Source organism: Prionailurus bengalensis, chromosome F2 (genome assembly GCF_016509475.1).
Source record: "Prionailurus bengalensis isolate Pbe53 chromosome F2, Fcat_Pben_1.1_paternal_pri, whole genome shotgun sequence".
Taxonomy (NCBI): domain Eukaryota; kingdom Metazoa; phylum Chordata; class Mammalia; order Carnivora; family Felidae; genus Prionailurus; species Prionailurus bengalensis.
Window position 1 is genome coordinate 30,193,980 of NC_057353.1, and position 27,992 is coordinate 30,221,971.

The window sequence follows — 27,992 nt, forward strand, 5'->3', positions numbered from 1 at the left end:
CCTGCCTCCGAGTGGCAGAAAAACGTCCTGGAAGCCCTTGCCTCTGCACACTCACACCCACACGGTATACACTTAGACGAACACATCTCAACAGTCAGAGATCTGAATACAGAAACACTGTGCTCATAGCAGTCACAAACAAAAACACATGCGTGGAATAAAGTACTTTTCAAAAATCTGGGTCGGTAAAGCGCTCTTATCACACACTTCGAGGCCCCGCGGGAGTCCCCTGGAAAAGGGCTTTTCTCGGAGCCATTCACAAACGGGGCAGTCCTTCCCCCCGAGGTGTGTCCTCAGCGTGGATCAAACGGCAACTTTGTTGCAGTCTCGGCAATCTTTTCAACTCTTTGCTGTGCTCTTCCTTAACTCCCAGACGGCCGGGCGGCGCCGGACCGGACAGCCAGCCACGTCCTACTCCAGTGGCCTCCCCGCCCTAACCGCGCGGAGGGGCGGGGCCCAGCCGGCTGCCAGGAAATGCCCAGGAGTGTGTGTCACCTGCCCCCGACGGCTTGTTGACTCCCTGGGAGCGCTGCCTTTCAGTTTCTGGGCCCCCGAAACCAGAGGACGATCTCGCTCACCTGTTCCCCGGGCGCGGCCCCGGGCGCTCCTGAGACTCTCCCGGGACCCCTCGCCCCTCAGATCCACAGCCATGAGCAAGTTGGGCAAATTCTTTAAAGGGGGAAGCTCTTCTAAGAGCCGAGCTGCTCCCAGCCCCCAGGAGGCCCTGGCCCGACTTCGGGAGACAGAGGAGATGCTGAGCAAGAAACAAGAGTACCTGGAAAATCGAATCCAGAGAGAACTCGCCCTGGCCAAGAAGCACGGCACGCAGAATAAGCGAGGTAGGCTTGGGATCTGGCCGCAGACGTGAGCTGTCCCCCTTCTGTCCCCAGCCCTTTCCTTGGGGGAAAATCTGCTCACAGCACCTGTATCCCAGGAGGCCAGATTTGCTCCCACAGCCTTTCTAGGAACTGGTATTGACCCCCCCAGGGCCAAAACTGGAGTGAGCTGAGCCAGGCATAATCCTAGATAGCAAAATGTTAGATAGTTCCAATCAAGATGAACAGTATTTTAATGCAATATTTTAAAAGTTCAGAATTAATGCAAAAACCTCATGATGAACAAAATATCAAAAATTTTAAATAAAGACAATTGGTATTGTTGATTTCTTTTTCTTTTTGCCTCTGGCTCTTATGTCGTCCTATAAAGCACTTTTTTATTTAACATTCTTTTTTTAGAAATGTAATGTTTTGTCCATCATGAATTTTTTGTATTGATTTTGATTTTTAAAAACATTGCATTAAAATATTATTTATCTTGATTACTAACTTTTGGTACCCTTTAAATTTTACTCCTGTTCTGACTTACCCTAGTCCAGCCCTGCAGACTTCAAATATCAGGTTTTCTGCTGTGTGTTTATAAATATCAAATCATACATTTTAAGTTGCATGGAAACCTCTAGTGGAGTATTTTCTGGTATGTTCTGGTTTACCTGGCTCCTCAGCCATTGAAAAGTTTAGTTGGCTGCTGTGCAGTTGAGACATTACTTTTTTTTTTTTAAAGCAGGGAATTAAATATTATATTTCTTATTACTGGTTTTTACCACACAAGGGACTTTGAACCAGTAATGATTCTTGGTGCTCCTGTCACACCTTGAACCCTTGTTATTGTCCAGAGTTAATTGGTTTCTTCAGTGTACTGCTCTCTTTATAGAGAATAGACCTAAACAGCACATATATAAAAGCCCAGGGAGAAGCTGAAGTGATTTGGTGTGGTAACACTAGAAATGGAAGTGGTCTTGTAATGGCCACCTCAGAAACAGAAGCGGTAATACAGAACTGTGTCCACCACCTAACCCTGAACTTGTATCCGCAAGTCAGGCTTCTTTAGTCATAACAAAGCCTTGGGAAGATTTACTTAGCCCTGAATGACGCTGCCATTGTTTAATGCAGGAAAGGAATAATGTCTTCTGGAGTTGACCTTGAAAAACTCTGCTGCTTCCCATAAAAATGTGCCTGATACATTTGTGTCCACTTATTACCAACGATAAAACGGCCAAGTTTCATTTTTCTCTGCTACTGCATATAACTTTCGTCTACATTATAGCCTGTTTTAGAGTTAAGTGCTGGTTTCTATTTTTACTTTATGTCTGAAAATACTTTGGGAAGCTATTAAATGGCAATTTCTAAAGAGAATACCATGCCATTATGGCTGGCTAAAAAGTCATTGGTAGTTTTGTTTCTCTGCTCTTCCTCTTCAGTTTGATGTGCACTCTGAAATTTGCATAACATCTGTCAAGGGATGTCTTTCTGTCTGTCATCCTTTTGGGTCTGTATATCGCTTTATCTACAGTGGTTGCTCAGTAAATACTGGTTTAAAAAATCTTAAAAATCGAACATCTGCTCTTAAGAAGTGGTGAAAATGTAGGTTTTGCTTTCAGAAGATAAAAAATGTAAGATAATATAGGTTTTATTGATTTTTTTTTTCAGAAATGGTCTCCAATTGGTAATGCACTAAATGTGTTACAGGTTGACTATATAAAGACCCCACCCCCAAAATTAAAGACAACATTAATTAAGAGCATCAATCTAACTTTCTTAAATCAGAGAAGTTACAGATGCAAGTATCATGTGCAAATAACCAATTGGGGTTTGAAAATTCACTTATTCTTTGTCATTTATCCTTGGAAACTTCACTGGTGTTAGCCCACACCTGATTTTACAGTGATTCTGAGAGTAGAAACAGGGGAGTTAGCATGAGTTCTTCTGTACTCTAAACTATGGAAAGAATTCACGGGCCTCTGTATCAGAAACCCTGTCAATATCAGCATCTTCCAAATAAACCAGATAGCTTCATATACACAATAGTTTCTGTTTTCCATTAGCTACCAAGAAATATTTTCACACACATAGTGTAATCAGGCCCAATATAATTAGTACAAAATGGACCTTGCGCTATATAAGGCTGTATATAATACAGGGCTGTATATTGTGGTATAAGAGCTGTAGTTTACATTATAATCTGAGTGATATAATGTATGTGCAGTAAAGTTTTACTTCTAGACATGGCTGGTCAGCTAGCATTGTATCAGAAAGAACCACACTCCTAGCGACTACAAATTCTTCAGTAATCTATTTCTCTACAACAGAAGATTTGCCAGCATTCTGAATGTCAAAAGTGGGTTTTATGGGTGAAATGAGTAACTTTTAAATTAGCGCAATGAATGTTAGAAATGAGATCTCATTGGGGAAATTATAAATATCCTAAATATGTGGATTGAATAAAATAGTTTGAGACACTTCCTTGCTTCCCATTGTAAGAACAGGTGATAAGAATCTACTAGAGGTATAACTAACTTAGAATGCTACCTGAGGCTTGATCTCAGATCAGTGCCATGTCAAGTCCTTGGATCACGTGTTGGGGCGCCTGGGTGGCTCAGTCGGTTAAGCGTCCAGCTTCCGCTCAGGTCATGATCTTGCAGTCCGTGGGTTCCAGCCCCGCGTCGGGCTCTGTGCTGACAGTGTGGAGCCTGGAGCCTGCTTCGGATTCTGTGCCTCCCTCTCTCTCTGCCCCTCCCCTGCTCATGTTCTGCCTCTCTCTGTCTCAAAAATAAAAATAAATAAATAAATAAATAAATAAATAAATAAATAAATAACATAAAAAAAAAAAAAGTCCTTGGATCACATGTATTTCTGCCTGAGCGCACCTCCCACAGGGCACAGCACCTTACTAGGGGATGTTACTGCCTTCAGGGAGCCTTTCGTACAAGGTATATTGGAGGCCCTGAAGAGACATACACTTGGGACTTCATTGAACTCATGGAATCCTGAGTTTTTGCCTGCTTGAGGTGTATGTTTGTTTATGCAGCATTTAGTCTGAAACTTGCTCTCACTGTATCTTATGCCAAGGTTGTGCAGGCATAGCTAATTCTTCTCACCTCAAACTTCTTTGGTAGTTACCATAATCTACCAAAAAGAACCCGAATGTGCACCACCAAATTGTTTTCGCAACACCCTTGATATTCAAGGCCCTGTTGATCTTTAAGATTAACGCCTGGAGCAAGATTTATAATTTGGTTGAAATTTTAGGTCTGAGGGGTGCTTGGGTGGCTCAGATGGTTAAGCATCCAACCCTTTATTTCGACTCAGGTCATGCTCTCACAGTTTGTGAGTTTGAGCCCCACATCGGGCTCTGTGCTATGTCAGTACAGAGCCTGCTTGGAATCCTTTCTACCTCTCTCTCTGCCCCTATCCCATTCATTCTCTCTCTCCCCCCACCCCTCTCTCAAAATAAATAAATAAACTTAAAAAAATAAAAATAAATTTTAGGAGGTCTGAGATTACTTGATGTAGCTTATGTAGATTACCCCTGCTTCATAGCTGGTAATCTCCTTTATGGAAAAGCAAACTTTTTACATACCACTAACTTTTATTCTTTTTTATTTTCTTTCTTTAAAGTTTATTTATGTATTTTGAGAGAGAGAGAGAGGGAGAGTGTGAGAGCTTGAGCAGGGGAGGGGCAGAGAGAGAGGGAGAGAGAGCATCCCAAGCAGTCTCCATGCTATCAGCACAGAGCCCCACTTAGGGCTGGATCCCACCAACCAAAAGATCAAGAGTTGTATGCTCACCCACCTGGGTAGGTGCCTCAATTTTTCTGTTTTGAGCCCTATCATCTGGAGCAGTTTTTATTTATTTATTTATTTATTTATTTATTTATTTATTTATGAAATTTATTGTCAAATTGGTTTCCATACAACACCCAGTGCTCATCCCAAAAGGTGCCCTCCTCAGTACCCATCACCCACCCTCCCCTCCCTCCCACCCCTCATCAACCCTCAGTTTGTTCTCAGTTTTTAAGAGTCTCTTATGCTTTGGCTCTCTCCCACTCTAACCTCATTTTTTTTTTTCTTCCTTCCCCTCCCCCATGGGTTCCTGTTAAGTTTCTCAGGATCCACATAAGAGTGAAACCATATGGTATCTGTCTTTCTCTGTATGGCTTATTTCACTTAGCATCACACTCTCCAGTTGGAGCAGTTTTTAATGTTAAGTCACCCTGATGCCCAGGTCCCACACCCATAGATTCTGATATAATTGAATAGAGTGGGGCTCAGTCATCAATATTTTTAAAAGTGCCTGGCTTAAGGATGAGTAACTTAAATCTATAGTAATGTTAATGAGTTAGAAATACAAGGTCCTTTCGTCTGAATGCTTCCTGTTTTCACATGATGGCATCTATATGGGCATCTATGACACTGATAGTATTTGTGTGCCTCACTGGGATAACCAGGGGCTAACAGCTTGGGGACTCTTGACGCCCCAGGCTATGGCCTCTGTAGCTGAAGGAATCCATATCTCAGCATACTGCAACCGCCTTCCTGCCACACTGGTCTGGTGGAACACTTTAGGGGTCGATATTCTTTTTTTTTTTTTTTAACGTTTATTTATTTGTTTATTTGGGGGGGTACAGAGAGAGAGAATCCCAAGCAGGCTCTGTGCTGTCAGCGTAGAGCCTGATGCAGGGCTCCATTCCATGAGGGGTCACTACTCTAACCTCCCTTATGAGCTCTCTTAGAAAATAATATAACTAAGAGATGGCCATAGTTATAATGTGCTTAAATGTAAGGTCATGATCCAGTTTTTACACATTTGATAGAGAGTAACTTAGTGTCTTAGTTAGGAGTTTGGCTTCAAAGCAGACAAACCTGGGTTTGATTCCTAGCTCTGCCTTGCCACTTAGACACTGTGTGACTTTACACCATTTACGAGGCCTGTCTATCGATGGCAGGGATAAGATTGATGTTCACGGTTGTGAGGATAAGTGACATTATTGTGTAAAGTCCTTAATTCAATGCTCTATAAGTATCAGTCATTGTGATAACAGTAGCATTTTTTTTTTTTTAAGCTGAAATTGGCTTCCTGCTAAGTTCTACTTACTGCCTCAAATTTTGTCTTCTGGAATAACTTCGAATAAATCTACTCCATCTGCCATGTGAAGACCTTTCATGTATTTGAGGACATTAGCCATTTCTCTGTGTCTCCTGTTCCTCAACTTCACCTTCCTCAGTCACTTCCTCAGTCACCCCTTACTGTGCTGAGGTTTGCTAACCAGGGCCGGGTCTAGGGTGACCTTGAGAGTGAGTGCCCCCTTAAATTTGTACCCTAAGTGCCTCTCATTCCTCTCCCCCCCCCCCCCCCCCCCCCCCCCCCCGCCTGGCTCTGTTGCTCACCTTGTCCCAAGCTGAGCAGGAACTTCCAATATATAATTATGTGGAGAGATACGGATCCAGTCTGGGATTATCCCCAGGCCTCAGGCTGTGGGAAGTGGGCAGATAGAGATGAAAGGTGGAGACTAGGAAGGAGCAAATTTGGCCACAATCCCTCCTCAGTATCATTACACATGATTCCAGGGAAACTTGGCTCTGAGGCCATTCTACCTCTTCATCGGGTATCTGTTTGGTGAATGAGACCCTAGGGCAGAGAGTCATTTATTTGAGTGAGCCAGCGCACTTTGAAGCCTGTACTGTTTATTGCCAAGGATGAATTTGCTTCCAGAGTCATGACTGAGACTTGGTCTTCCTTGGAGTTGGGGTGCATGCACGATCCCACTGGTTTGGCCCAGTGTATGAACCTCCTGGGGCTCTTGAGTTTGCTTTTTATTATATAGTTGTCATGGAGCTGAATTCTGCAATCTCAGACACGAGGGACCAGAAGGACTTCTGTATAAAAAGAATCACATCTGTGTCAGCTGTGTGTCAGCTCTTTTTGCCAAAGTAGTGAGGGCAAGAGCATGCATGGCTCACGTAATACGAGACTGACACAGAATGCAGGGCCCTGATGGATGGGAGCTCCCTTGGGAGATATTACTTACCTTGTGACCTCCTTTCTTAAGAGAGTTTCTCAAAATGTGGCCCTTAGATCAACTATGTGAGGATTCTTTGAGGATGTTTGTTAAAATGTAGACTCACAAGGACCCCCTCAAAATTCACATTTAGTATGTCGAGTGTAGTGCCCAGAAAGCTGAACTTTGAACAGATAACTCAGTGATTCTGATGCTAACTACAGCTTGGAACATAGGATGTGCTTATTATTCGATGAGCTGCTAAGCTGGAAGCCTCTATTCTCTACTCTGTTTTCTTCCCTCACCATTCCTCCTGTTTCTTCCTTCCTCCTCCATCACTCTGAGACCCAGACAAGAAATTTCTACCCACCTCCCTCCTGTTGATTGCTGAAGAAACATTTCCAAAGCTTTGACAGATCCTCACCATCTGAATTCGTTTTCTTTAGGGAAGTGCATACTACTCCATAATCCTTTTGAAGGGTCTCAGAGTTCTCTAATATTCAAATTACAACCGAGCACCATCATAAAGTGTTCTGCATTCCTCCGATTATTTGATACTTTGTACCATACCCTGTGTATTCTGGCACCAGAGAAAAGAAAGAGTTTTATTCCTGGGGCATTCAGCACCCACATGGGGGTCAGGTCTTCTTCTCCAGTCAACTGGTCTTCTCTCTTCTGGCAAACATAGATCAATGGAAATGTGACCCTTCCTCCGTTTTCACCCCCAGTTTCTCTCCCACCTCAGGAGCTTCTCCTGGGCTTTCATTCCATGGTGGAGGAAGCTAAAACATCTGAACCAGCCTTGGGAGCCGATTCACTGAAGTTGTGGTATTAAAACTTCTCACTTTCGTACTACCTGCCTTCCCCCCTCTGAGCCCTGGCAGGGATCCTAGTGGACCTACACCCTTATTCACACACTTAGGTACCGAGTGGCAGAATGCCCTGGGCTTTTTTTTTTTTTTTTTAATTTTTTAATGTTTATTTTTGAGACAGAGAGAGACAGAGAATGAACGGGGGAGGGTCAGAGAGAGAGGGAGACACAGAATCCGAAGCAGGCTCCAGGCTCCGAGCTGTCAGCACAGAGCCCGACGCGGGGCTTGAACTCACAGACCGTGAGATCATGACCTGAGCCGAAGTCGGAAGCTTAAGGGACTGAGCCACCCAGGTGCCCCATGCCCTGGGCTCTTTATCTCCTTTGTTCTGTTAATACTGCCTCAGTTTGCATATGCTTTTTCACAGGTAGATCAGTTGCTTCTCCCCAGTGGATTCGGAGTTAAAAGTCCCAGCCAGATTTATCCTCTCCCCATTTAAATCAATGTGTTAAGCTTGCATTCAGTATTTTACATTTATTTGTTACATATCATCTTATTTTTAATTAAGTCTTAAATTCTAATTTTATTGTCTTATATGTGAGCTATTTCTTTTAGTTGAACTGGTTGCAAATTTGATCAGTAGGCTTTTTTTTTTTTTTTTTTTCCTCCCTGACAAAGACTTTGTTAAAATATATTGAATAAGACAGAACCCAAGGACAGAGCCTCATGGCATGCCTCTAAAGATTTCATTCCAGGATACCTCTGCATTACAGTGACAATGTTTCATCTAATATTGGGCTAAGGCATGATTACCAATTTGACAGACCAACGCTCAATGAATTCAGTTATTTATCTAGCTATAAATAGACCTGATCTACATTTTTAGCCCATATCATCTTTTTTCTCCATTTTTTTCTCTTTCCCCTAAGGATGCTTCAGTATACCTTGTGGGTTCTATTCCTGAAACCAAACTATATGCATATACTCTGCTTCACAAATGCCCATTTATGAACTGATAGCTTCATCAGATTTACCTGGAGAGCTTTTTAAAATGCCACATCAGGAGATTCTGTTTCAAGAAATCTGGGATAAGTTTAGGATTGTGATATTCAAGGCTTTCTGGTTGATTTTGATGTGCATAATGTTAGAAGGCTAGTGGGTGGTCTATGGTTTTTCCTTGAGTCAGCATCTAGTCACCCAAAGAAAACAAGCCAATGAGATTACTTTGGTATTTTTCATCTTTGGGAGCTCATATTGGCTTCTAGTTATCATTGTCTTCTTTTCTAATCTCTCAGAAACTGGAGTGTAGGGTGTTTCTCTTCTAGAATGATTCTTTCAAGGATCCATGGCACAGATGTTGACAGTTTGGTGATGTCAACATCACCAGTTTGTAGCTACTTCTCATAGGGTAATTGGTACCATTCCTTGTGTTATGTAACTACATCTATTTTTTTCCCCCTTTGTGAACTTGGAGCAGCATTATATATTATGGAATAGTCATTTTTATTATTATTCTCCAGGCACAGAGCCTGTTTGGATTCTCTCTCTCTCTCTCTCTCTCTCTCTCTCTCTCTGCCCTTCCCCCACTGTCAGGTATGCATTCTCTCTCTCTCAAAATAAATAACTAAATAAATAATATTAAAAATAATAAAATAAATAAAAACTTAAAAAAAAAATAAAATTGAATGTTAGCCATTTGGCTTAAATGAAATAAAGTTTATACTTTTATGTTTGTCTTTCATATAAATTTAGAGGAATATAATTATGCAACCAAATACTGAACACTTTTGATACTTCATTCTCTATTTAAACATGAATTTCTGTTGAATCCCTTTGATTCTTTCATGCAGTGCGATATGCTACATATCTGTTACAGGTGTGTCTTATTTGCTTTAGCAGTTACATTGTTCAAAAGGCCTTTCTCAGTGAGCAGTGCTAATTCCATGACCAATTTTTTTTAATTTGAAGGTCTTTTGTTTTTAAAATTTTTAAGTGTTTATTCGGTTTTGAGAGAGAGAAAGAGACAGAGTGTGAGCAGGGGAGAGGCAGAGAGAGGCAGACATAGAATCCGAAGCAGGCTCCAGGCTCTGAGCTGTCAGCACAGAGCTCAACGCGGGGCTTGAACTAACAAACCACGAGATCGTGACCTGAGTCGAAGGAGATCGTGACCTGAGTCGAAGGCAGCTGCTTAACTGACTGAGCCACCCAGGCGTGCCCCCCATGACCATTTGTTGCCATATATTTAGTACATGTAAGTGAAAGTGAATATAGCCTTGGAGTTTGAACAAAGATATTATCCTAATTAAAATTTATACTTTGTTCACCGCAGCAAGAAAAAATGCTATTATTATGTTAAACCAATTTATACATATTAAAGATCACATATGTAAGAGCCTTTGGTTTATCTTTTTGTAAGCAATTTGAAAAATTGTATTTATGTAAACTATCTTCCTTTGTTGAGCATGGTTCTCCCACTTACACTTGAAAAGTTAAAGAATAGTGCACCTCATCACCAATTGCAAGGTAAACCTATTCATAAAGAATTTCAAATAGAAATAGTGATCTTAAGGATAGGAGCTATATGTTTTTCAAGATGTGTTGATCTTAGGATCCCAAGGGAATAATCATAGAATCCTAGACAGTGAGAGCTGAAAGGCACTATACAGATATAGTTTGTTGGTCCTCAGGAGCACCTGCAAATCACGGACACAGTAGTAGGAAATACTGGCACATCATGTGAGCAAGGAATATGCTACAAGTAAACTATGTTACACATATACATACACATATTCATACACAAATACATACATGTAAATATAAACACCTGTGCACACATGTACACATGTATATACAGATATATGCACATCTGTATACATGTATACATATATACACATGCAGTATAGAATTTCATCTATAGGTACATGTGCTTATCCTGTAGAATTAATCATAATCAGCTATTTCTGAGTTTTTCTGTTTAATATTTGCTGGTTTCATATTCATACTGTTTTCCCTACATTCTAGGCAATAGCAAGCTCATAGAGGTTACCAGTGCGTGAGGTTGCTAATAATACTAGTGGCAGGTAGAAAACTCATCCACTCAATTAGTTATATATTCTGCCTGGTCAAACAGTAACTGGGTTTTTACAAGGAGTATCAAGTACATTTTAATTACTACATTGGTATGTTGTTCCAATAGCAGGTTAATTCGACTTGCTTGGCAGTTGACCTCTGAAGCAATTAATTATAAGAAATAAGAATTTCAGTGGATATTCAAAATGAGTCTTCTGCAAGCATTTCTTCCTTTTTTTGGCAACTCAAGGCTGATAGCACTTTTTGGACATGACCTTTCACTCTCAGATTTAAGAATCTCTTGTGTAACGTCCTGGCGGTAAGAACTGCTTCATCTCCAAAAGAAGCTGTGAGCTTTTTAGAAAGAGGAGAGTAGCATCATTTCTGTTGGAAAATAACTTTAATATCCTTTGCCCATTTCCTATCTTTCTGGAGATGGAAGAGGGCACTAATTATCCACTTTCTAGTCTTTTATACTTTATAATATTAATCACCATTTCTCTTGTTTTTTATATAAAATTCATTCCAACATTACTGGCTTGCTTACAGCAGTATCCCACTTGCAAATGTCCTTTCGTCAGCTTATGTCCTGATGACATTTACTATTGGTGAGACCTCTGAAAATATGGAGGTTGCTTATAAGACCCAGCTAATGTGGCAAGCTGGTGTGATTTGCTGTATTTTGGGGTTTATAGATTCTGGCTTCTAATATATCTCTGCCAGAAACTTCACATGGTTTAGTAGGAGATTTGCATCAGGAAGAAGGTTGGGGGCTAGGAGGAATCCTTTGTGTGACACTTTATCATTCATGTGCCTTTCTGACTAGTGTGGGTGATTTTAAGTGTAGACTGTTACCCTGGCTTCATCTACATCGCCTCCTTTCTGATGTCTGACCTCACCCTCCAGGGAGAGTGTGTACATTTCTCTGCGCATCCACTGTACCTTGTACATGTCTCTCGTCATTCTCCCTCTATGTCTCCTCTGCTACTTGAAATGTAACTTACACATGTTAGTATCTGTGGTCACAATTTCTGTAAGATAGTGGGTGTTTAATAAATGCTTGTTGGGGCGCCTGGGTGGCGCAGTCGGTTAAGCGTCCGACTTCAGCCAGGTCACGATCTCACGGTCCGTGAGTTCGAGCCCCGCGTCAGGCTCTGGGCTGATGGCTCAGAGCCTGGAGCCTGTTTCCAATTCTGTGTCTCCCTCTCTCTCTGCCCCTCCCCCGTTCATGCTCTGTCTCTCTCTGCCCCCCAAAAAATAAATAAACGTTGAAAAAAATAAAAAAATAAATGCTTGTTCACTGATGAATAGATGTTTGAATGCCCACTTCATATCTGCATCCTCTGAGATTATAGCCTCATTTCTTTTCCCTGCAGTGTGGTAGATCTACAGTATATACTTGTGGAGCGGCTGAAATGAGTGGACAAAAGAATATTTTTTTAAACTGAAGAAGGCCAAGGAAATTCATAATGGGGCGGTCCTGGCCAAACGAACCTTAGAATTTTCTAGTATTCTCCTAACTACTTTCTATCTAACTTGTGACTTTGAACAGAAACATTTTGCTTTTATTCCGTTTGTACTTATCAGGATGCTTATTCAGACTGTGTTTTTCAAGAACTAAAACAAGGTGACATAAATAGAAAGTATTATTTAATTAATGAAATGATTTGTATGTGAGTAAGAACAGGGCTTACTTGAAAGTTTCTCAAATAAAACAACATGATTATGATACTTCCTAGTTAAAAGCAAAAGAGGACATGACCAATTATGTGTGACATGACATGTATCTCTTTCTTTCCAAGATTTTATTTACATTCAAGTTAGTTAACATATAGTGTGGTATTGTTTGCAGGAGTAGAGTTTAGTGATTCATCACTTACATACAACACCCAGTGCTCATCACAACAAGTGCCCTCCTTAATGCCCATCACCCATTCAGCCCATTCCCCCACCCACCCCACCCCCCAGCAATCCTCAGTTTGTTCTCTATATTTAAGAGTCTCTTATGGTTTGCTTCCATCTCTGTTATTTTTCCTTCCCTTCCCCTTTGTTCATATACTTTGTTTCTTAAATTCCATATATGAGTGAAATCATATGGTATTCGTCTTTCTATGATGGAGCCTTTCTCTGATTTGTCTTTCTCTGAGTGCATTGCAACACTCCGCATTGTTGCAAATGGCAAGATTTCATTCTTTTTGATTGCCGAGCAATATTCCATTGTATATATATATATTCCGCATCCTCTTTATCCATTCATCAGTTGATGGATATTTGGGCTTTTCCCATAGTTTGGCTAGTGTCGATAGCACTGCGGTAAACATTGGGGTGTGTGCCCTCTGACACACGCACTATTAGCACAGTTGCTGGTTCTATCTTTAACTTTTGGAGGAACCTCCACACTGTTCTCCAGAGTGGCCGCACCAGTTTGCATTCCTACCAGCAGTGTAAGAAGGTTCCCCTTTGTCTACATCCTCGCCAACACCTGTTGTTTCCTGAGTTATTAATTTTAAGTAGCCATTCTGACAGGTGTGAGGCGGTATTTCTTTGTGGTTTTGATTTGTATTTCCCTGATGATGAGTGATGCTGAGCAGTTTTTCATGTGTCTGTTAGCCATTTTGTATGTTTTCTTTGGAGAAGTGTCTGATCATGTCTTCTGCCCATTTCTTAACTGGATTATTTATTTTTTGGGTGTTGAGTTTGATAAGGTCTTAATAGATTTTGGATATTAGCCTTTCATCTGATATGACATGTGTATCTTCAGCACTCTCTGGGATTTCTCTTCCAAGCCCCGTCTTTTAGGCCTTCTCTAAAGACCATCCATTCCTGGTAGAGAGAAGAGCTGTCATAATGCAGCTTCATATTTCACAAACAGTTTTGTCTATAGTCACTGGATATGATTGTTTCTATAATGGTCTTCCTTTTTTGCAAACTAGTGGATTAGCGATGCACACATTTGTGCACTCCGCATGAGTGAAGAACAGACTGACCTTTACAACCACGATGCCCTGTACATTATACGAACAATGAAACTGTAACTTTTTTCTGTTTTTAGTTGTTTTTCATAGATGACTGGAAGCCTTCCTCCTCTGGCAAAGTAGTAGTTGAGTAAAGTTGCTTAAGGCTAGTGGAATTTTGGTTCAAGTGAGTAATTCTTAAATTTCAGCCACAGTCCTGAATGGGCTGTAGTAACTCTTGCTGTGTCTCCCAGCAGCAGAATATACAGGTCACGGTTCTGTATCTCCATTGCTGAAGGAACGTCACTGTTAAGTGAAGAGACAAAACTCCTGGCTGTCTCTCCACTGCAAAGGAATATAGTAGATCCCTTTGTTTTAGAAAGAATGTTATACAGGTTTCACCAGCTACTTAAGAGCACATACAGGAGTTGGAAGATTGAATTGCACCTTCTATACCGGTTAAATTACATGGCTCGAAAAACGTCCTTCTTTGCCAAATCAGGAACAAAGTTTAATTTACAGTATTTGTTCCATGTCTTTAAAAATATGCAGCTGTTTTTTTTTCCCCAAATCATGTGTTAGAAAACAAAATCAAAGCCTGTCTAACTCATGGTGGGTCTGAGGCATCATCATTTCCTGTGCAAGCTCACGGGGAGACTCCTCACATACACTTCTTGGCTTTTGGAACATAAGCCTCTTGTCTTAGTGTTTGGGAGAAGCGTACTGTGCCAGGCAGAAGTCATAGCAAGTGTCAGGCGTCCTGGGGCCAGATCCAGCCATGCAGAAATCACTGGGTTTGCTCACACAAGGTGTTTGGAAAAATGTGAATCAGCTTTTAAATTTGGAGGATTTTGCATGCAAATCCAGATTTCTTGCTTCTTTTGAGTTTGTGGAAGGCTGGGCATGGTCACGGTGGAATGGAGCTCAGCAGTGTGGCTTCTAGTAAGGTTTATGCTCTGCTGGTCACCAGAGTCCCTGCTTCTTGCTGTTGACTCCCTGAGGCAGGGGCCAGGGTCCACTGCCATTTATTATCGCTCTTGTACTATTTCTTATCATATAGACTAATATTCCTCTATCTTTTTCTCTCTCACAGGTGAGAAAACAAAAAAGGCCTTTCTCCCTAACCTCTCTCTGCTTCACTTAACTTTCATTACCTGCTTGGGTCCGTCTGAGATTAGAACACTGGTGTAGGCCAATCTGTAGTGTGTGGTATGGGAATTAAAGTATAGGTTGAGCTGAACTCTTAGTGAATTTTCAATTTTTTTCCCCAGTATTTTGAAGGTCAGAAGCCATATGTTAACATAGGCATTTAAAATTGTGTCCAAGCCAGAACTCATTATTATTAACAACAACCATTTGCAAAGTTGGGCATTATACCATGTGGCTCCCACCATATGGTTCTGACAATCCTGTGAAGGAGATGACGATTATGAAGCTCCCTTGTATTTAGTAATCACTCATGATGTGTCAGGCACTGCACTAAATACTCTGTATATGTTATTTCATTTAATCCTTCACCACTGAATGAGTTATATCTTCATTTTCCAATAAGCAACTTATGTTGCACATAGGTCACATAGGTATGGATAGATGGAGCCTAGGTTTGAAAGTAGGCAACTTGACTCCAGTGCACAATGTTCTATTGTCATTTACATATTATTGTTGTTACTATTATTATTACCCAAGTAGGGAACATCACTTAAGAGTTAAGTCACACACCAAGGTTATTATGCACAGTTATTAATTGGTAGAGTAGTATTAAAATGTAACTAGTGACTCCAAAGTCTCATCCTTTATATCAAATTGCATTTTTTTTTATTTTCAGAAAGTATTCTAAAATTAATTCTAACTAGGAAACACAGTGCATTTTTTTATAGAGAACTTTATATTTTTTCTTAAAAAAAAAAAAAAGGAAAATGCTTTTGGGCCGATGGATACCAGTTATATTCCAAATAAGTATAGACACTGAACCAGCCCAACAAGATAGGGAGGAGACATAGTTGGAACATTCCATTTCTGGGTATGTTGGGTGGAGATGTGTATTTGAAGTTTAGCTTCCTAAGATTTTCTGACATTTCTAAGATTTTTAAATGTATTCTAGTATTATGTTCTGGTTATGGTGAGTTATGGCAAAAAAGCCAGGGAACTTCTTGCTCATTGGTCTCAGAAATAAGATACACAATTGCATAAATTAATGAATGTTATATATTGCTATTAGTAATGATAATATGTAATTTCTAAGTGTCTACCTTACATAGGCACTATATGAGGCGTTTTCCATAAATTATCCCTAATTCTTAAGACAATCACCTAGCATCATGGGGATTATATCCCCATTTGCAGAACAGCAAACTGAAGCTCAAAGAAAGCAAGTGTGTTACCCAGACGTATGTATCTATGGAAGAAAAAGTCACACTCTGGCCTTGAAGGCCATACTTTTTCTATTATGCCATGCTGTCATTATACCGTGTGCACAAAATTGTCAAGTTTATTTATTTAATATTCATTCATCTTATCTACTGTAAAGTAGGTCAATAATAGTACCTACTCTTGGAGTTTTTGTGAGTTAATGGCATAATTCACACAAAGCACTTAGCAGCAGTTTGGCATGTAACAAATACTCAAAGTTAGTTTTTGTTATGTATTTTATTGGCCATGGGCCAGGAACTGGGCCAGGTACTGGGGAAACAGGAGAATAGGATGCTACATCTTTCTTCAAAGGGCTTATGACTGGTGTAATGGAAGTGGGGTAGAAAAGGTTTTACAAATAATTATAATGCAGTGTGATAAATGTAGAAGTAGAAATGGATCCACACGCAGTGTTAGTACAGAGCACCAACTGGTAATTCTCCCCATGTTGGGGGAAAACTTTCACACAGCTCTGGTCATTAATGAGATGAGCCTCTGTACAGGGTGATATTGTGTAATATCATAGAAAGGTCTGTATGCCAGGTAATTTTTTAAACATTGTTTTAGTCCTTTCCTAAAGGACAGGTTAAACAAATAAAAACTCTTTCATGAATGACGTGTAAGCACTGTTCAGCAGGGACTTGAATTGTGACGTTGCACCTGGAGAGGGAAGCAGAGCAGAGCCTGATAACCCTGGACCTCCACGGTGGGCAGGGAGGCGTGGTGGAAGAAAATTACCACTTACCAGGGAAATATAGAACAATGTTCCACACCTAAAATAAAGCCTTTCTTTGTCAAGCCTGTCTACTTGCTCCCTCCCATGGAAGGAAACCTGCCTGATGGCATACCACACCCACTTCTTTTGCAGAGCTTTGGGCAGCCTTGCCTTTCAAGAGAGAGGCCTCACAGGAAAACACACTTATGTAACTACAAGAGGCCCAGCTATTTATACTAACTATTCTAGTCTTTCATTTATAAATATGAGCTTTTAACACAGACTCAGAAGAAATTCAGTGAAAGATAATTGCAAGAAAGAGAAGGGTTAAGATAAGCAAACAACCAAACTCAAGAGAAAAGAGATGATGTAGGAGATAAGATATGTTAACACAAAACTTGTTTTGGTATCTTCAGGGAGATTCAAGAGGCTATTGAATTATAAGACAAGAATGGGCTGCCATAAAAATGAGTAGCTAGAAGAAAAAAATTCTTATAAGTTAAAAAGCATAATTAAAAATAAATAAACAAAAGGGTAAAATGTAGAATAAATCTAGCTGAAGACTAATTGGTAATCCAGAATATAAAGTTAAGTAATTCTCCTAGAACATAGAACAAAAAGAGATAAACTAACAGATTGAAGGATAGAGCCAAGGAATCCCACATCCATCATATAGAGATTTCAAAAGAGAGAAAACAGAGAATGGTTTGGTGAAAGAAGTATTACAAAAAAAATTTAAAGCATATAGTTTCCCCAACTGAAGGAAGACTTAATTCTTCAGAATAAAAAAAACCCCACTGAACGCTTAGTTGGGAGAAGCAAAAAATAAAAGGCACATGCTTATACCTAGGCTGGTGAAATTTCATAACTCTAAGGTAAGAAAGTAAATCTTAAACATTTCCAAAGAGGAAATAAGCTAACAAATTTTCTACCAAGGGATACAAATAATATTGTCATCTAACTTTTCAAATATTGATTACCTAATGACAATGGAATAGTCAGAATTTTTGAAATATTTTGAACTGAGAGTTCTATAAAAAATCCAAACTATTATTCAAGTTTGAAACAAAATGAAGATGTTTTCAAGCCTATAGGTATTTAGAGAATTCATATCTATGCACTTTTCTGGAAAAAAAAAAACCTTTAAGATTTATTCTAGTAAAGTACAAATACTCCATGAAAGGATGATGTAGGATACAAGAGGCAATAGTAAGGAATTAAGCTAGCAAATTCTATAGTTTATTGTAAACTGTTGAAATTGTGTCTGTCAAACTTAATGCAATTGTTAAGAATTAAGTGTCCTTCAAAATTGAAAGGATGGTAAAACAACCAGTAATCATCTGTAACTAATAAAACTGAAGATTATTTCAATCAAACATTGGAAGGTCTGGGGTGAGCAATGAATCTTATTTGGGAACAATAAGTTATAAATTTTGATTAATTTTCAACATAGAAAACTTAATTGTATGTGTATAGTTTAATTTTTTAAAATTTTTAAAATTTTATTTATTTTTGAGAGAGAGAGAGAGAGAGAGAGAATATGAGTGGGGGAGGGGTAGAGAGAGAGGGAGACAGAGGATCTGAAGCAGGCTCCAAGCTGTCAGCACAGAGACAGATGTGGGGCTTGAACCCATGAACCTCGAGATCATGACCTGAGTTGAAGTCAAACACTCAATTGACTGAGCCACCGAGGTGCCCTGTATGTGTATATTTTAAATATAAAAGCATACTTAGGGGAATACATTTAGTATATATAATGGTCTAACAAATTAAAAGGGGGAAATGAACAAAAAAAATTGATCAATATAAAGAAAAGACAGCAAAACACAAAACACAAAAAACAGAAAACACAAAAAAACACAAACACAAACAGAAAACACAAAAAAGATGATAATAGAAAGACCATATTAGATACCAGTTATCACAATAAATAAACATGAGTTAAAATCTTATATAAAAGAGACTATACGAATGGTTGAAAACAGTCACACAAACTACGTATCCAAGTATATGCTATTTGTAATAGGTATACCAAAAAAGAGCAAATAGAAAACAATTATGAAATATAGGTCCCCATAAAATTATTACAGGCAAATTGTAACAAAAGGAAAGCTGAAACATTAATATAAAGCAAAATGGAATTTAGAGCAAAGAGGTTTAAATGGGACAGACAGTAATATTTTACACTGATAGCCAGTAAAATGGCTATACTATAATCTAGCAAACTATAATGACTATGAGTCTTTGTGTACCAAACAAAAAGCATAGAGTAAGCAAACTAAATCTGTTGGGATTACAAGAATGAATTGACGAAAACAGAGTTAGAAGAGAGCCTTCTCTTAAAAATCTCTGTGGCAATAACTTACATGCTTCACTCTGAAACCATAAAGCTACTTGAGTTCTTTTGTCAGTTCCATTTAATTATCTTTATATTAACATCCTTCTGCTTCTCTTTTCCTGCACATTCCCTAAATGGCTTATCAAAGCTCATATTTTAGGGTCTTCTTTTGGGGAGGGTGCCATAGTCAAAACTTCATTAAGTTTTGTGATTTTGTGATTTTCAAATGAAGTGGGTATTTTGTTTAAGAGCTGATGGGAGGGTGTTTGGATATTTTTCTGAAGGCAACATTTCTTTCTCTCACCAGCTTGCTACTAATTCTTGAATTTGACTCTAGCAGTGTTGATTTCATGGGTGCTCATGGTTAGATGTAACCTTGCTGACAGCTCATAATTATTTTAGACCAAGACATGAAGCTCATCAACCTAGGTTTGGGTTCCAGCTGCCACTCACCATCTACCTTCAAGAAAGTCACATAACTTCTCTGGATCTCAATTAGTTTGTCTTTAAAATAAGGAAATCAGGCTAGAATAGACAGTTATTAAGATTCTTTTCTTCCTCTAAAGTTTTGTTTTTCTACTGCATGATTTTTTATCATTTTTTTCCATACTAGCAAAATACTTTTATTATTTTATAATGATAAAAGAAGGAAAGTAAAAATTTCTTTTTGGTGTATGCCAGGGTTAAGGGAAGTAGAATAAGGGAATTAATAGGATTTTTATGTACTTTGATGACAATAAAAAGCTAACAATTCCAACTGTTTGCCATGAAACTTATCATAGCTCCCCAAAACATATAAAGGATCATACTTTCAAAATCTATAAAAGATATTTTTATCCATCTTTTCCCTAAAACTCTATACTGATAGAAACACTGCTGTGATATATTTTATGAAATATGAAAACTGACTTTTCATCCTCTTACACTTGCCAAATCTTTGGAAGAAAAGAATAACAAGATGTTTGATGAGTAGTAGTTGTTGCAGGTGATTGAAAGGGCAGATGTTAGTGTTCCTCAGCTTTATTTGGCACCCTCATTGTCTATAGGGATTGACAATACTGAGTCTATGGTTGGTGTTGGGCAGATGTCTCTTGAGTTTGTGGCTTGGGCTTTCTGCTGATAAATGTGGCTTCTCCCTTATTTAGCTGCATTACAGGCACTAAAGAGAAAGAAGAGGTTTGAGAAGCAGCTCACTCAGATTGATGGCACACTTTCCACCATTGAGTTCCAGAGAGAAGCCCTGGAAAACTCACACAACAACACCGAGGTGTTAAGAAACATGGGCTTTGCGGCAAAAGCGATGAAAGCAGTTCATGAAAACATGTGAGTGAATTTGGTCTCCCTCCAAGTCATAAATTCCCTCAATGTTGGGAAGAGCCTTTGGAATTATGTGATGATTTTGGCAGGAATGGAGTTACTCATTTCAGGCTTTTTGACATGTTGGAATTGAACGCCCCCTTGGAGAAAGATTAGAAGTTAGAGTAGGGAAAAAAAAAAAAAAAAGACCATGAAAAAATGAAGACGTTCACTTTGCTCTTAATGTTTCCCAGTTGCCTCAATATTGTCTGACACTCCACATGTAAATGCTTTCACACAGCAGTTGTTTTTTGTTGTTGTTTATTTATTTATTTTGAAAGAGACAGAAAGTGTGTGAGCGAGGGAGAGGCAGAAAGAGAGGGAGACAGAATTCTAAGCAGGCTCCACGCACAGAGCCCGATGGGGGGCTCGGACCCACCAAACCTTAAGATCATGACTTGAGCCAAAACCAAGAGTCAGACGCTTAACCAACTGAGCCACCCAGGCACCCCCATGCTGTTGTTTTAAAAAGGCCTAAATGTCAACACCTGTGAGAGTGTTAGAATTACTGAACAGTGGTTGTCAAACCCAGAAAACTACAAAAGAGAACACAGATGGCCAGGATCCTTGAAGAAGGGTAGGGATTGACCCCTTTTGTTTTTAACCACATTCTCCAGGTGATTCTGATACTAACCAGTGTTTGAGAAATATTGACCTAGAATAATAGCTTTGAGCATGAATTTGAGGTTAGATTTGCTGAGTTATATTTAATCCCAGTTTCATTGCCAACTGTCCTTGAGTAAATTACTTTGCTTCTCCCTGATTCAATATTTTTAGCTGTAAATTGGAGATCATAATAGTACTTACCTCATGTAGTTATTGTGAGATTCAATGAGATACTAGATACAATGCACTTAGCATAGTTTCTGGCACAAAGTAAGCACTTAGTACCAATATTCATAGTGGTAGGGGGGCTGGTGATAATTTGCTTTACATTCACGCTGGGAAATCAGTGACTGAGACCTGATTCTTTCCTGAGATTAGATATGACAGTGAGGTCTAGGTCAAAGATGTAAAAGAGCAAAAATGCCTGAAGGATGTAGAGAAGTGTCTGTGGATGGGAAAAATGGGAGAGGGGGAGGCTGGGGTCAGTGAAGACATCTTTGCTAACATTTTCTTGCCTTGATAATTCATTGATAATCAGCTGTCATTTTTTTTTTTTAATTTTTTTTCAACGTTTATTTATTTTTTTGGGGACAGAGAGAGACAGAGCATGAACGGGGGAGGGGCAGAGAGAGGGAGACACAGAATCGGAAACAGGATAATCAGCTGTCATTTTGATAGCTTCAGAAAGATCACTAGAGTCACTGTCAGAGTCAAAAATCTATCATTGCTGTAAAGCTGGGTGCTAAACTGTAGTACAGAATCACGGCCTCTCTCTCCAGGTAGCTGAGCAGCAGTATGCCACTGTATTCCTTTGGAGTAAAGTTCAACCTCAGGCCCAAACTTCAGTTGTGCCTTTCTCATACTCCTTTTTATAAGTAGGCTCACTGTATATTTGTTATAATGATAATAATTGGAAATGAGGGGTGATAGGAGGATGCTAAAAGAAAACTTTTTAATGTAAAAATACTTGTCTTCCCATATGTAGAGTCTGGAAAACTTGCACAATATTTATTCCACTGGGAGTCAAAATTTCAGTGTTTGCTTAATAATGAAGTAAATTGTCACTTCTCTGGTATTCAGTCAGTTTGCCCTAGTTTCAGAGTTGGAGGAATGATTCAGAGACAGAATGGTAGTGAAGCAGTTCAGATCCTGGCCTTCAGACACTGCCTGCTTAGGCTGGTGGTTAGAGGCCGGTGGGGTTCAGGTGCCGGAAGCTGTCTTCAAAGCAGCTGTCTGTTGTGGGCCTGTGGCTACCTGGATTCCTGTGCTGAGGTTGATTCTTCTGAGAGCTTCGGAGGCCTCATCCTGCTCTCATTAGTATTCCCCCTGGGCATCAGCAGCCATGGGAAAGCTCTCAGGGAGTCAGGATCTCAGAGCTACTAAGCATTCTAGAAGATCTCTAGTTCCAGAGCTTAGCTTCTCTAAAAGGCTGCTGTCGGATAGTTAACTGGTGAGAGTTGCCACAGCTTATCTTGGTCATGGTGGTCCTTGGTGGTCCATGGCACCATTTCCTGCTGAACTGATACATGGCAGCATATATTAAATTCTACATATGTTCTACCAGACAAAATTTCAAAATGCATCAACAAATGTTGTTATAGTCTCTAGTGAGTCCCGAATGTAATGGCCATTTATCAAATATTTAAAATATATGCGTGTATGCAGGTTTATTAATTTTCACAAAATGCAAGTTGTTTTTAAAGTTGATAAATGCTATCACCAGAAATTTTTATTATCTTACTGAAATAACTAAGAGTTCACATTAAATTGACTCATTTTTCATATGGGATTATAGCTGAATTCATTTTATTATTATTTTTATTTTAGAGAGAGAGAGTGTGTGTGTGTATAAGCGGGGGAGAGGGGCAGAGAGAGAGAGAGAGAGAGAGAGAGAGAGAGAATCTTAAGCAGCCTCCACACTCAGTGTGGACCCAATGCGGGGCTTGATCTCACAAACCTGGGATCACGACCTGAGCCAAAATCAAGAGTCAGATGCTCAACTGACTGAGCCACCCAGGTGCCCCCGAATTCATAATTTTAAACTAAAATTCTAAAATATTTAGAGGTGCCTGGGTGGCTCAGTTGGTTAAACATCTGACTCTTGATTTCAGCTCAGATCATGATCTTATGGCTCGTGAGTTTGAGGCCCACATCGGCCTCTGCCCTGACAGCAGAGAGCCTGCTTGGGATTCTCTCTCTCTCTGCCCTTCCCTGGCTCGCATCTTCTCTCTCTCTCTCTCTCTCTCTCAAAATAAATAAACAAACATTTAAAAGAAAAGAAAAGAAAATATTTCAACAACATATTATTTCCCAGGGATCTGAACAAAATAGATGATTTGATGCAAGAAATCACAGAGCAGCAGGATATTGCCCAAGAAATCTCAGAAGCCTTTTCTCAACGGGCTGGATTTGGTGATGACTTTGATGAGGTAGGTAACACAGTGTAAAGAATGGAGTATTGTGGGTACTAAAAAGGATAGCTTCCTCTCATATATAGCAGGTGGGTTTTCATAAATATTTTCTTAAACATCACTAAAGAATAAGTGATATTTGTTAGTGATGTGCTTCTCACAAGGGGGGGATGAAAGTGTTGGTAGCTCTGATTTAAAAGAAAGATTAATATAGTCTAGCAAACCACCCCCTAATTAAGTTTTCAGCTATTAAGGAAAGGCAGTATGTGATTATGTAAAGTTAGTGACTTTTAATGGTTGAAGCCTAAATAGCACCATTACAAGGAATCAAGTGCTCGCACATCTGGGCAAAGCAAAGCAGACTGTGTCGCTCTGCAAGGAACAGACGTATCATGCTCTGTAGTTGTTAAATTAGAGGTTAGTCTGCCTCTGTTTATTACTCAGGCCATGAAACAAAATAAGTGTGGAGTGGCATTATTAACACACACATTCCATTTAGATTAATCAGTCCAATAATAGAGACTATAATTATAATGGTGGTGTCTGCACTGTGAATTTCAATTGTTCTACTCAAAGCACACGTAAGTAGGACTAGTATATGTTTTGAAATGTTTCCAGTTGTCTGATTAGTATGAGAAAGAATCTGACTTCCTGACTTTCTACTAAGTAAGATGTGGTTCCATGGAGGCCTAGGAAATGAGAACTGAGTGTTATCAACTTTTAAAAATAGTGTAGACCACCATATGTGGAATTTACGAAACAAAACAAACAAAATAAAAAAAGAGACCAAAAAAGTCAGGCTCTTAAATATAGAAAACAAACTGGTGGTTGCCATAGGGGAGGTAGATGAGAGGATGGGTGAAATAGTGATGGGGATTGAAGAGTACTCTTATCATGGTGAGCACTGGGTAATGTATAGAATTGTTGAATCACTATATTGTACACCTGATATTAATATAATACTGTGGGTTAATTATACTGGAGTTAAAATAAAAAATATGCCTCCCCCCACCAAAATGGTGTAGATGAGTGGTTAGAAACTTCGGCTTTCAGGCCAAATCCTTCCCATAGGCTTTTTGTATGGCAGGTGAGCTAAGGCTATCACATGTTTGAAGGACTGCAGAAAATAACAGTAGTAACAATAGAAACAAAGAAGACTATGCAACAGAGACTGTATGTGGCCAGCAAACCTAAAATACTGCTATCTGGCCCGTTAAAGAAAGGTTGCCTACCCCTGGTTAGCCCAATAAGCACCTATTGAGTGCATTATGATATGGTGGAAAGGACTCTGGGGTCATAAGGACATCTGGGTTCTGCCATTTGTTACTAAACTTTGTGTAAGCCCCTTCACTTTTCTGACCCTTAGTTTTCTCATCTATAAAATGAAAATTACTGGATTGCTAGATTATCTCTGAAGTTTCTTAATTCTAAAATTATTTTATCAGTGGATGAGTGTTTGGTATTCAAAGGCTGTAAACGATGGAGGAGATGATTATTCTGTCATCATACTTATTAAAGAAAATATCAATATCTTCTTTGTACTGTTGATAGCTCTCAAGCGCTATTGACAATTCTGGGCACACCTTCAATGTGGAATAGTGTGTTCTGCCATTACTATATTTACTATATTTGTTCCTAATTGTTTTGTGAGCAAAAATAGGCCTCAGAGTATTCATTCTGTAAGCCCTTTATTTATATAGCTTGTGGGAAACCAGAAAGCTCACAAGTACACTGACCATACTATTTCACATGGCCTTTGGACATACACTTTCATGATTTATTTCCTTTTCATGAGGTAGATTTACCAGTGGTTAATCATTAGGCTTGCTGCATATCTGATATACATTGACTTGGTCAAATGTTGTGGTTGGCTTAAGTACCTCCTGTCTTGGCCCGTAGTATTGTTAGTCTCATTTTAATACGAGATGGCGATTTATTTATGTATCTTTCTCCCACATTCAATAATGAACTTCTTAAATGTAGGGACTGTTGATTCAACTTTGCATCCCCAGCATTGAGTTCAATACCTGACCATGAGTAAGCTCTCAATAAATTTGTTCAATGATGAATGAATGAATAAATGAAGACTCTCTTTGGTCAAATAAACATAAGAGTGTCTTAGGTCATTTCTGATGGTGACAACCTCAGAATTCAAATGATGACAAATTTAGTTTTGACTCTCAAGCTCTCTGAGTGGGGATTGGACTCTACCTGAGTATTCATGGAGCCAGTTACATCTGAACTACCATAGTCATATCTGCTATAAGGTGACTTATGCTGTTAAAGTCTCAAACTAGTCTTGCCTCTCTAAGGTTCTTAGGACAGAGAATAGTTTAGGATTAAGCCAGATTCTCTGAGACTATAGCTAAAAGAAAGAAGTACAGTGTACCTACCTTGAGGTGCAGTTTTCTTTACCCAAACACACAGCATGATTTATATTGGCTTTGGTAATTTAACAAAGACACCATAGTATCTTTGATTCTTTTTACTTTCTGTACATCATGGCTCTGCTATACCTGTTGTTATGTTTTCAAAAGCATTAGCCCAGGGGCACCTGGGTGGCTCAGTCGGTTAAGCGGCTGACTTCAGCTCAGGTCATGAGCTCGCGGTCCATGGGTTCCAGCCCCGCGTCGGGCTCTCTGCTGACAGCTCAGAGCCTGGAGCCTGTTTCAAATTCTGTGTCTCCCTCTCTCTGACCCTCCCCCGTTCATGCTCTGTCTCTCTCTGTCTCAAAAATGAATAAATGTTAAAAAAAAAAAATTAAAAAAAAAAAAAGCATTAGCCCAGATGGAAGTACTTATTTGCTCCAATTAAAGTTTTACAGATTCTTACTTTTTTACAATAGGAAAGATACAGTGGAAAAAATGACAGGCAAGGTGCAAATTTCCTAGAAACTGTGGAAGTTATAAATTCACTTAACACAAATTACTTGAATAACTGTTTACTGAAGTATTATAAGATTAACTACAACAAATTTGCACAAACCAAAATATTCATTTTTTAATCATTGCTCAGTGTTGCAAAAAAAGACTTAGTCTTAAAATAAATATTCCGTTTCACTGGGTTCTCACATATCAATTGGGTAGCAGATGTTCTTATTATTGTGTTTGAGGAAACCCACTTCTTGAAACGTTAACTTCATAATTCTTTCTTTCTCCTATGTTCAGGATGAGTTGATGGCAGAACTTGAAGAACTGGAGCAGGAAGAATTAAATAAGAAGATGACAAATATCCGCCTTCCAAATGTGCCTTCTTCCTCCCTCCCCGCACAGCCGGCTAGAATGCCGAGTCGAACGTCAGGCATGTCTTCTGCTGCACATCGATCCCGAGCAGGTCTGTTGCACACCTCAACTACCTACAGTCAGATACTTGCCTAAAATAATTACCCAGGTCCATCCCTTTTAACACTTACTTTTTACTTCATAGATGTATAACTTTTAATACCTGTATTCATACCTGTTTTCTCTGGTGAAAGTGGGAATGTCGCCGCTTACTAATTTTTATCTATTTTATGTTCCAGCATCTTCCAGGAGGGCAGAAGAAGAGGATGATGATATCAAACAATTGGCAGCTTGGGCTACTTAAACTACAGTGGAATTTGTTGACATCTAAATTAATGAACTGTACATTAGACACACAAAAAACATGTTTTTGCAATGTTTAGAAGTTAACAAAGACCTTGTTTTATATTTACACTGGATGAGTAATTGTCTTTTAAGGCTTGTAGGTAAAAGTTGCAAAGAATCGCATGTAGACATAGAATGAGGGATGGGAAGAGGCTTCCTGGTAGCATCTCAGAGGATCTTTCCATGCTGATGGGAGGGGGCATTCTATCTTGTTCACTCCTGTATTTCTAGTCCTGGCACATACTTGGTGCCCTCTATACACTTGTTGAAAGAAAATGGAATTTTATGTCCGCGTAAAAATGTATAACAGTTTATAGGCCATGTAAGAGTGATGCGTTGAGGATAATGCTAGAGAAAGTATCTTTCTTTTCTACATGAAGCAAGTTTGCTATGTGTATCCATGTTAGAACGTATCTACCCCATGGTAAATGCAAATACACCATGTCTCTTGTGGGAGAGACTTCACGTAGAGAAGTCTTATGTGAGTCTATACATAGTTTCACTTCAGTTTCACAGTTTAAATCTTAAAAGAGCTTTAATTGACATTTATTATGCCAATTAAGCTTGGAATGGAGCAATGGATGCATTTCCCAAAATGTTTGAAGGCACTAACAGCTTACACTGCTGAGCGAGAATCTCCGGGGTGTAATTTAGCCACTTAGGAAGCCACGTTAACACTCCCAGGCCATTATGACGCTGTTGTGGCTTCTGCGTGCGAAATGTGTGAATGTTCATTCTTTCCTATTTTGTGCTCTCTTGTATGTTTATTTACAATTTATGGCACATTCCTTGCATATACATAAACATAAAGGCAATTAAAAGTATATCATGAATAAAATTTTGGCTATAATTATTTTTAAAT

At 39.3% G+C, this 27,992-nt stretch overlaps 1 protein-coding gene across 1 annotated transcript; it reads left to right on the forward strand.

The window, feature by feature from the left end:
* Positions 1-394: 394 nt before the first annotated feature.
* On the forward strand, positions 395-27,965 carry CHMP4C (charged multivesicular body protein 4C). The gene is made up of 5 exons (XM_043601277.1): positions 395-839; positions 20,277-20,454; positions 23,408-23,522; positions 26,672-26,837; positions 27,025-27,965. The coding sequence occupies exons 1-5, from the start codon at positions 650-652 to the stop codon at positions 27,087-27,089; spliced, it is 714 nt and encodes a 237-aa protein (XP_043457212.1). The 5' UTR covers positions 395-649; the 3' UTR covers positions 27,090-27,965.
* The last annotated feature ends 27 nt before the right edge of the window (positions 27,966-27,992 follow it).

Excerpts from the sequence above, each read along its gene's own strand:
- CHMP4C (XM_043601277.1), top strand. The coding sequence starts at position 650 with ATGAGCAAGTTGGGCAAATTCTTTAAAGGGGGAAGCTCTTCTAAGAGC. Across the intron at positions 840-20,276 it reads CGGCACGCAGAATAAGCGAG|CTGCATTACAGGCACTAAAG; the intron begins GTAGGCTTGGGA and ends TCCCTTATTTAG. Across the intron at positions 23,523-26,671 it reads TTGGTGATGACTTTGATGAG|GATGAGTTGATGGCAGAACT; the intron begins GTAGGTAACACA and ends TCCTATGTTCAG.